We start from the raw sequence: 10,271 nt of genomic DNA on the forward strand, positions 1-10,271 counted from the left end.
CCCGATATAGGCTTGATTTCCGAGACAGCTTGCTTCCAGGCTTGCTTATAAGAACATTTTCTTTTAAAGTGAAGAGTGTCTGGTTCACAAAAAAGCATCCAATGTCAGGGGCTGGTCTGAATCGGATGCCAGAGACTGGTCTGACTCTGAAGATGGGGGAATGCAGTCGCAGACAGTTCAGCCTGTAACAGGGAAAGAAGGAGAGGATTCATCTTCCTTCAACATTCCCAGAAGCATATTTAGAGGCCACACAGTCAGGGGAAGAGTTAGACAGCTTTGAGATTGAAGCTAGGCATGAGAGATAATAATAAAATACTGTTAACCTGATCTTTCAAATGGCACAGGTGTCTACATCCCCAAATTATCATGGAGTGAATACTAGAGAGCACACTTAAAATAAACAACATAGTTTTTAAAATTGTGAAAAAAGAAAGAAAAACACCAAGTGATTTTGCAGACAACTCAATCAGTGTTTTATTTGTTCAGTTTGGGAACATGTCACAGTTATCACTCTGATACCTAAAAGCATCTTATCAATCATGCTTCGTACTGGAAACTCCATGTTTTCTGTGCTGCAACACAAGTTGAGCAATCATGCCTCAGTAGGATTCGTGACTTTTCCCATGAAGATGAAGGTATCCTCATGAACAATCACCAACAGAAAGGGTTGATTTAACGTAATTATTACAGGAGGAAGGAAGATAGGAATAATTTCAATGGCAGTAGTAGCTGCAGCTTCAGTGCCATTCTCATAGACATTTAAATAAGCTTTGTGAATAGCCTGCAAAGAAATACAACAAAAATTAGTGCAAGATTGCATCTGACTCAGGGTTTTCTCATGAGAAAATCTAGGCCTTCAAAACAAACAAATCCACTTAATGTCTTAAGAAACAACATCATGTGGTCGTTTCTCACTCTGATTACCTATTGATCTGGTTCCTCTAACCAGTTCTGAGCATCATATTTGTGTATCAGTCAGCCTCAAGGAACTGAAGGAATTTTCTGAAAATCTTGATGTCAATCTTCTCCATAATTATTTTTTCCTAGTTCTTGTCTCTCTCCCTTACTCTTGATGAGAAGCAAGATCCCAATGCCAGGCTGATTATGCTAAAAATACGAACACTTCTTTCATATATATACCACATATAATATTACCCTATTGCTCCTATATTATAAACACTAGGTTTCCAAAAGTAGCCAGCACATAAACAGATAAATGCAAAAGTTTATATAACTGGATAAAAAACATATTTAGTAATATACTTTAAAATTATGCTGCGTAATACACACAGCATTTGGTTCATCAGCACTATAGTATATTGCATTTTTAAATGAGGTTTCAGAGTTTTTAGGGGTTTTTGAATGTTTTATGTAGATTTTCAGTTTCATTGTTCTGTGTGGCACAATGACAATAAAGATATCGTATATATCGTAAAAAAAATTACAGTGCCTGAGCAGGTCATACTAAAGCAGGTATGTGATAAACGAGACTGTCTGCACAAAGCTTGCAAATATATCAGATTTCTCCTCCTTCTCCAATGCTAACTGCAGTCTTTGCAAAGCAATTGGTACCGAATCATCTGCTGTTGAAAATTCTGTGTCAGAGGTGGGGAAACTGTGGCCCTCCTGATGTTTTTGGATCCCATCAGCCCCAGATAGCATGACCAAGGGAAGAGGGGGAGCTGGGGCTTAAGAGTCTCTCCATCAGTTCTGTTGGGAGACCAGCTCCATTGGGGCTCCCCCCTCAACTGTCATCAAGCACCACTCATGCCATTAGGCTATAGCAGAGGGAGAGATGGGTTTTTGGTGCCTCTTAATCATCCGAGCCGGAATAGCAAATATTTTTGGCTCCTCTCCATGAGAGATGGGATTGTGGTTCAAGTACCCCAAATTATGTTCATTTGAACATAATTCAGACAAGAGGGTACCTCTGGTGGAAAATGGAGGATGCAAGAAAATATAGATCAACCTGTTGAATTTTGAGAAGTCTACCTTGGAAATCTTCAGCTCAGGCTTCCCAGTAATTCCAGAGAGGTCTGCTTGATCTGTGAATACCTCCGTAATATGCATTCTTCTTAAGATCCCTTGGATAATATAGTTGGCAGAGATTGTAAACTTTGGAAGGAATAGATCTATTCTCCTGTTGAAAGAGGAACCAGAGGCTTGTGAGGTATTGCTTTGAAAAACAAATGTGCCAGGAGGTTTTTGGGTGTCATATGGAGGACAGAATTCTAATCAAAGATGTGCTCTCCCAAGCCCACATTCCAAGCATGTTTGCACTCCTGACTCAGCAATGTCTAGGCTCAATTGATCCTGTTCTGGAATTACAACGGACTTGGTCATTACACAGCCTATCACTACCCCTCAAACTCACAACGATATATTTACACCTACAAATATGTACTACACTCTTTCCACTACAGCATGCGCACTTACTGTGATTTTGTTGAATTCCTCCATTTTAACAAAACGTCTTTGCTAAGAGCATTTTCCAACTGCTTCATTTTTCCTTTGTCAGGAAGAATAAATAATGCTGAAACGTTGCTCTTGTAAGGGAGCTTCACAACCTTGCAGGACAGGATCTTATCATGGTAAGTCTCAAACCAGCTGACTTTGTTCATCATAGGGACTTTCACCGTTGTTTCCTCATCCACATAGAAGTCTCCTTCTCTTGTATTCAGAGAATTGAAAGGTTTTTCCCAATCGGCTTATGGAAAGAACAATAACAGCATACATGGCATTTAATTCTTCAATATATTAATTGTCATACTCAGAGCTTTTAATAAAAGCTCCTGTTTTAGTGGCATCTTACTGTGCTGAGATACCTGCCTTTGCAGCTCTGTTCTTAATCTAGTTTCCAATTACTTAATCTCATTTCCAGAAAAAGGTACTCACAATATATTTGATTTGTTTCGATAATGGTGGAGGTCAATTTTCTGATTGATTAAAGGTACTTCTTTGTGATGAGAAGTCTGAGAAGATTCTTCTCACACAATGGGCAGATAATGACTCTAGACTAAAGCACCAACAAATCTCAACCACGGCTTAAAGTTTAAACGTTAAACTGAGAAGATCCAAGAAGCAAAACCTGTATAAAACAAGTCCATCTGACTTACCTCTCATGTAAATATAGTTCACAATAACCATTAGATCCTCTGGGTCAAGACCTTTGACAGCATCAACTATTTTCCCATTTGTTTTTTCCCCTATATAGCTATTGATTTGACTTTTAGCTACTGCAGGATTCTTGAAGTTAGTCGGAAGAACATCCGTCTCATAAAAATGTTTGGCATCATCCAGGAACTTCTTCAGGGGTTTCACTTGGTCATCTGTGAATAGGGCATTCCCAATGCTCAGGTGGAGTTCAGCATTGGGGAGGTTCAACATGTGTAATAGATGGTGGAAACCCTCGTGTATTTCCTGTTCAGTGATAAATGACTGGTTAAAGCCAAGTCCTGACAAAAGCTGACTCAACGTGGTTGTTCTAGCTCCCAGTGACACCATGGCCAAGGCAGTGGAAATGCTTAGAGGGGAAAAGAAAATGTTCTTCTCAGTGGTCTCCGAAGCAACGTGGTGGTAGAATCGAAAGGCGAAGTCAGCATTTCCTGGGGCTATCTTCACAGAAGGCAGATCTCTTTCACCTTTAGCAGGAGGAGAACGGCCATGGTCATGATCCTCTTTTTGGTCAGGGGTATAGTGACATTGGGCAAAAGCACAGAGACCAGCAAGAAGCAAACACAGGTAGAGGTGAGACATTGTGTTCCTCTGGAAGTCGTCTGTCAAGACAAATCACATTCAAAATTCATCATTGCAATGGCTTGCCTTTGAGTCATTCAACCCTTATATGCTTTTCTGGCAGTATGTTAAAAAAACTCTCTTTTCTTTTGGCAGAATGTTAGAAGCATAGTGATCTTTGTTAAAGCCTTTATTAAGGTTGGAGTGAGGTAAAATAAAGCAAGATTGTTTGTGTGCGCACATTTGTGTTTCTTTGTGATAAGAAAGCAGTATACCAAACCTCTTTCACCTAGCAAGCAGCTGTTTCCCTGTCCGTTGGAGCAAAGAGTTTTGTCGCAGCTTAAGGACTCAGAGCACAATCTTATCCATGTATAATTGAATGAAGTGGGGCTTACTCCCAGCTAGGCCCCAGGCTATCTAGGTGACAAGCAACATCTGCAATCCTCACACCAGGCAGGCAATTCCTCCTGCAGTCTGTCTTGGCTTCTTGTACACTTTCTAATTCTGCCACCATGGCCTCAAAGGAATGAACTTGATCCCAGGGGACCAGGAACTCATTGCACCTCTGACATGCCCATGACTTCTGCCCCATGGGGAGATAATCATACATATGGCCGAGGGTGCAAAACCATGGAAATCCCTCCATGTCCCTACCGACTTTCTACATGCATGGTTGGTTATGTTGTCGTTGTCATTGTTTTCATTATCCGATTAAGAGTTAGGGATTACATTGGGCAGAATGGGGGTGCCCTGGTCTCCTCGCCCTGCTGATGAACTCATATATCTGAGGCACTTTATGAGCCAGAGCTGATTCTGGTTCTAAATTTATATTCTCCTGAGTAGCTCCTCCCAGCTATTGTAGTAGGCAATAAGATCAGGGTGTGTGGCTCAACTTCTGTTAGCCTCCTGGGGACAGGGAGTGAACAATGGGTGCTCATTAGGTGGCTAGTAAATTAAGTTTAAATAGTTGATTAATCAACCTGCCCCCTTCCTTAAGAAAAGCTACTGAAAAAGCTCACTGCTGTAGCTTTTACTTTATTTTTGTTTTATTTACTGCCAACAACCCACTTTTAAAAATGCCTGTTACCATATTGTTTTAAGTGGTACATTGCACTCTTGTTTTGGATCAATTAGCTACCAAGGCTTATGGTGAAGAGTTGAGGGAGTTGGTCTGGAGAACAGAAGACTGAGAGATAATATGGGGGTCCTCTTCAAATATATGAAGGGCTGCCTCATGGAAAGTGGAGGAAGCTTGTTTTCTGCTGCTCCAGACGCAATGGATTCAAATGACCATAAAAAAAATGAGATTCTGACAAAACGTGAGGAATAACTTTCTGACTTAAGAGCTGTCCAACAGCGGAATGGACTCCCTCAGAAGTTTTTACCATAGCTGCAACGGGTGAGCTTGGATTGCAGTAAGCAAGTATACCGGAACTGTGAGGGGCAACGCTTGGCAAAATGACCCCTGAAAAGGCTTGGAAGGAAGCTCAAGCCAAAGGAACTTCGGCAGTGTCTTTTTGGTGTCCCTCGCCGAAAGAAAAATGGCAGAGGTGAGGGGCAATCCAGGCACAGAGAAGATCAAACAGACCAGTGAAAAGCCTCACATCACTGAAGCAGCGACAAGAGGGTAAAATCTCTATTTCTATATTAAAATAAATGTAAAGTAGTAGCAGCAGCAACAAAACCTAAAAGGAAATAAGACAAGAAGAAAAAAGGGGAACTCGGGGGGGGGACCCTCGTGGAGTGAGTAAACCCAAAACAAAATAAAGAGTAAAAATAGTGGAGGGGATACAATGCTACCACAAAGGTAAAGGGAAGACAGAAGAACAGAAATATATAGAGAGAGTGTAAAGAAATCACTCAGATTGCAATTAAAGTATTTGAAAAGCACACCATCTGAAACAGACTTACTTACTAGAAAACGCAGAGTGGTGCAGGCTGCCTGTTATTGGAGCTGGGTAGAGTAGAGCAGCCACTTTGAAGTTGAAGGAAGGGAATTTAACAAATAAGATGATGACGAGGGTTTGAAGACACTGAGTAATCACTGAGAAGGAGGAGGTGACAAAGACAAAATTGTGAAAGTGAGGTTTAAATGAGGATAGAAGCTGGCGAGTTGAATAAATAAGAACACAGTGACACCGAATGGACAAAGAAAGAAAAGCAGCAGCAAAGGAAAATTGGATGAGAGATAAGATCCTCCAAACAAAGAGTAAGAACAAGTTAACCATAGATGGGAAAGAAATAATAATTTTACGAGAAGTCCTACACAGGTTGATAAAAAAGAGACAGCAATTCCAATTTCTAACAAAAACATTAAAGGCCAAATCATCTGCTCTTGAAAATTCTGTTTCAGAGGTGGGGAAACTGTGGCCCTCCTGATGCTTTTGGATCCTGTGGTAAAGTTATCATTGTTAGAAAAATCATTCCTTGGTCAAGTGAAAGAATGTGGCCTTGTGGGTACTTTGTCAGCCATAAGGACCCTGGGAAAGGGAGTTGTGTATCTTTAAAACCCAGACTTTCTGGCTCTTTGCCATGAGAGGTTTATGGGAGGAAAGGGGTCCTTGATTAATGGAAGGTTTGACACCTGGGCTGGTGGTAAGAATCCCCTCCTCCTCCCCGGAGGTTGTTTGTTTTCAAATTGCTGAGAATTGGGGATCTGGTTAATTTCCACAGGTGGGAGGAAGATCCTTTGATTAAGGGTTCAAACCTAAAACTGACCCAGCTGCAAAAGAATGAGCTGATCAAATTAAGACTCTTGATTGGCCCAAAAGTTACGACGCAAAGTCAGAATTGTGGATAAAAGATCAAGGGATGTTTTGTTCGATGCTCTATGCCATTGCTTTGCAACTCGCACAGATGCCCGGTTGCATCTTCCATCGTTAGCAGCCGTTTCGTCCTTTTGAAATGGAAATCCTCAAACAGCTCCATTACGCAACAGCTTGAAAGGACTCTCTCTACTCTAAGTTTGTTCCTTTTGTGAGTATGTAAAAGCTAGTTATATTGTACAATGTTGTTATTTTTATGTTTGTAAGATTCTTAAGATGTGCCTGTGGTTTTTCCACATGTTTTTGGTTATTCTTTTAAAATAAACTTTTAAAATAGAGCCTGCTGGTATTTGTGCCTTTTCCGGGGGAATAGCTAAATCCAAGCCTTCTGCTTAGTCACGCTTTACCGAGTGAACTTCTGCCTGCAAGCCTGTGGATGCAGCTTGTAAGGAGGGGGGATTGCCAGGTTAATTAGACACACTCTTCTCCCTGGAGTGTGTCTCTGGGTTCCCCTGAACTAAAGGGAGTGGTGGCAGCCTTACCGGTGTGATTTCAGTCTGTGTTTGAGAAAAGTAACTTCCCTCGCCAACCTACTCCAGAAACCTGAATTGGCCGGAGAGCAGAGTCAGGTCATGGAGGGGTAGTGTGGGCGAGTGGAACGTTACTACATGGTGGCAGCTTGGTGGGATCTGGAACTTCCCTGCGGAAAAGCACTGTAACGTTTTAAAAATATTTTGGCACGTATCTTTTGTGGCTTACAAACGGTTTATTATTTTGGATAGAGATAGTTAGGATGGAGGACTCTTTAGCAACTGGACAACAATCTATGAAAACTATTGATGAATGGGGGGTGGTAGGAGGAGCTAGTTCCCTACCGGTGGAAACCAACCCCATCAGGACTCCGAGTCCTAGTGAAAAGTCCGCGTCCTGGTTTTCCGATGGGTCCCAGGAGGAGCTGGTGGATTCCAGTATCCCAGAGACGATTCGGAGGGGTCAGCAAGAGACCTGCCGTGTGGAAGGAGGGAGGGCTGCGTCAGAGTACCAAACCCTAACTCCTCGAGAGGAGGTGCAAGCAGAGGCAGCTTCTGCACGTCCTAGGGAAAGTTTTCCTGTCTACACAGAGTCCAGAGAGATGGATTTCTCGGAGGGACTTGATGTGGAATGGATACGAGATCCAGTGGATGGTGGATTCCGTTCCCGTGAGAAGTGTCCAAAAGTCGGTGAAGCTATTCGCCTAGCACCACGATACGACCGGATGGCGTATGATTTTCAAAGCTTGCCACAACAGCAACCTGAAGTGACAGAGCAGGGCTACAGCCGAGCGGCGTATGCGCCAGACGTGCGCAGGAAGGTGGGACAGCCTTCGTTTAGCCCGGGAAAGACCTACTCGCCCGTCAACGCTCAACCGCTTCACGCGCCGGTGCGTCGGTATGTGGTGGAGGAGGAGGAGTTCTACCGGAGACCTCAGCGTGAATATGCAACAGCGGCGGAACCGCGACGCCCAGATGGGTGGATGCCGCCCAGCAGAGTTCCAAGGTATGAGCCGGTCTCTGTGCGGGGGGGAAACCAGCAACAACCGTCCCCTCCAGGACTGACTTTGAATAACCTCAATTGGAAGGTGTTTCAAAGGTACCAACCTCCTACTGATGTACTGTGTTACCTAAATCTTTTTGAGAAGACTTGCAAGGACATGGGGGTTGCACCAGAACTGTACATGGTGGTTTTGCGCTCCCTGGTTTGTGGGGATTTGGCAGAACTGATGGGAACCCTTCCCCAAGATGACTTAAATGACTATGAGAAATTTAAAAGGCTAGTTATGCGACGGCTTGGATTACACCCTGAGCAATATAGAAAGGCTTTTCGGAAAGTGGAGAAAGGTGGGCTCACTGACAATATAGCCGTTTTCTCTGCAAAGATGGCTCAGAATTTTGAACTGTGGCTTGCCGCCGAGGGGGCTCAGGATGCGAAGGATATCAAGCAGCTCCTGTTAATTGAGCAGTTGATGAGGTCCCTGTCCCCAGAAATTGCTAGCCTGGTTGCAGATCAAAAGCCACGAACTTGGAGGAAGCCACCTCCCTTGCCGAGACTTTCAGGGTTAATCGCACCCATTGGGGCACAAAAGGGGGGAACCATGCTAATAAACCTATGATTGGGTCTGGAAGATCTGCCCCCCCCATCAAGGAACCTAGCCGAGGTGTTCCTACCCCTGCTAAAGACTTTGCTGCAACAGGGGGAGAGCGTTCGAAGCTGTCTCCGGCATCTGGACTGTGTTTCTTGTGTAAGAAGCCGGGACACGTGAAAGCAGCTTGTCCCCAGTTGGGAGATAAAAAGCCTCATATCCTTACGTCCACTCCCGCTGTGCGGATGATCCAGCGGCCGGAGGAAGATTGGGAGGAGGAGCTAAAATCCGGAGTGGAGCAGAGTTTGGCTCTAAAGGAGGAGGGTGGGGCAACGCCTAAAGCTGAAACACCTGCTGTCCCAATAACTGCTGTTAATGTGGGTCCGGTGAGTGCGGGGAGTAATTTCAAAACCCCTCATGTGAACTGGGCGAAGTTGGAGTTTTCTGCCCCTATTGAAGTCAATAAAAATATTGTGGAATCGTATCGGGACACTGGCTCAGATATTACAAGCGTATCTAAAGATCTGGTCTTGCCTAGCCAGATGCAGGCAAAGCCTCTGAAAATTAGTCCGTATGGGGTAGAGGAGATTTATCAGCCAACAGCCATAGTTCCCCTTAAATACAAAGGCTATAGTGGGAACCATTTGGTGATTGTTCATGACCCACAAGTTTGCAAAAGCCCCGTTTTGGTTGGGAACGATCTTGGATTTCAAGTCTATTTGCAACAACAATCCAAGGTGCATGCGGTAACTGTAGCACCTGCCCCCACCTTGCTTCAGGCAGGGACAGACTCTGTTGAGCCTGAGACAGGGTTGGATGGAAAACCCGGAGGGGAGGGAGAGTTACCAGTCTTGGATACGGAACCCAAAAAGGACTTTGATGCCTCTGTTGAACTGGGGGATTTGGGTCAGAAGGTGGGAAGTGACTGTGATAATCTCCCCAATGAGTTACAACGAGTCCCCTTAGAAGCAAAAGTTGTGGAGAATCTTGTCCCGGATAGGAAGGGTGGAAAGTTGGCGCCTGATACTATAACTCCCAAAACTACTGAGACTGTTGAGACTGTGACACCTGAGACATTGGTTGGGAGGAGGGTTGGCTTGATACATATTGCCACTCCTTGTGTTAATGAGTCCTGCTCAGCGTCTGACGTCATCCCCAGGGTTCATCGAGTTGTTGTGCCTTCTTTTCAAAGTATGGACTCTGTTACCGTGACTTTACCAAAGGACTCAGTTTTGTCTCCATGGAACCAGCCGGACTTCCAGAAGAGTAATCCTGGTTGTGGAACTTTAACTCCCCAACCTGCAACTGCTGATTTGTTTATCTCCAAGGGTTGTATGGGGGAATCTTTTGATCCAGGTCTTAGACCCCAAGTTAGTGGAAGTTTTCTTTTGGGTGAAAATGTTTTGAGCTCTGCAGTTTCAGTGCAGCCGCTTGCAGAAAACCCCCTAGTAGCACAAACTGTAAACTATGCAAGTGTTTCCTGTCAGCCAAACGCTGAGAGGCAAGCAGAAGGAGGGGGGTCAACTCCACCCACTCAAGCAGCTGTAAGAACTTTTGAGTTTTTTGATCATTCTTTCCTAGGTTGCCCGGAAGCTGAAGGAATTCCACCTTATGAGACTGAGTTTATTTCTGTTGTGGCTAACAAAGAACTT

General features: G+C 44.0%; 1 protein-coding gene across 1 annotated transcript; it reads right to left on the reverse strand.

The window, feature by feature from the left end:
• Positions 1-449: 449 nt before the first annotated feature.
• Positions 450-6,071, reverse strand: LOC308575062 (serpin A3-5-like). Its single transcript, XM_081173475.1, has 5 exons — positions 5,651-6,071; positions 3,117-3,776; positions 2,437-2,707; positions 1,993-2,140; positions 450-781 (listed from the first exon to the last, which is right to left on the reverse strand). The coding sequence occupies exons 1-5, from the start codon at positions 5,961-5,963 to the stop codon at positions 593-595; spliced, it is 1,581 nt and encodes a 526-aa protein (XP_081029601.1). The 5' UTR covers positions 5,964-6,071; the 3' UTR covers positions 450-592.
• Between the last annotated feature and the right edge of the window lie 4,200 nt (positions 6,072-10,271).

The sequence above is a fragment of the Podarcis bocagei genome (assembly GCF_964188305.1).
Source record: "Podarcis bocagei genome assembly, chromosome: 1".
NCBI classification, from domain to species: domain Eukaryota; kingdom Metazoa; phylum Chordata; class Lepidosauria; order Squamata; family Lacertidae; genus Podarcis; species Podarcis bocagei.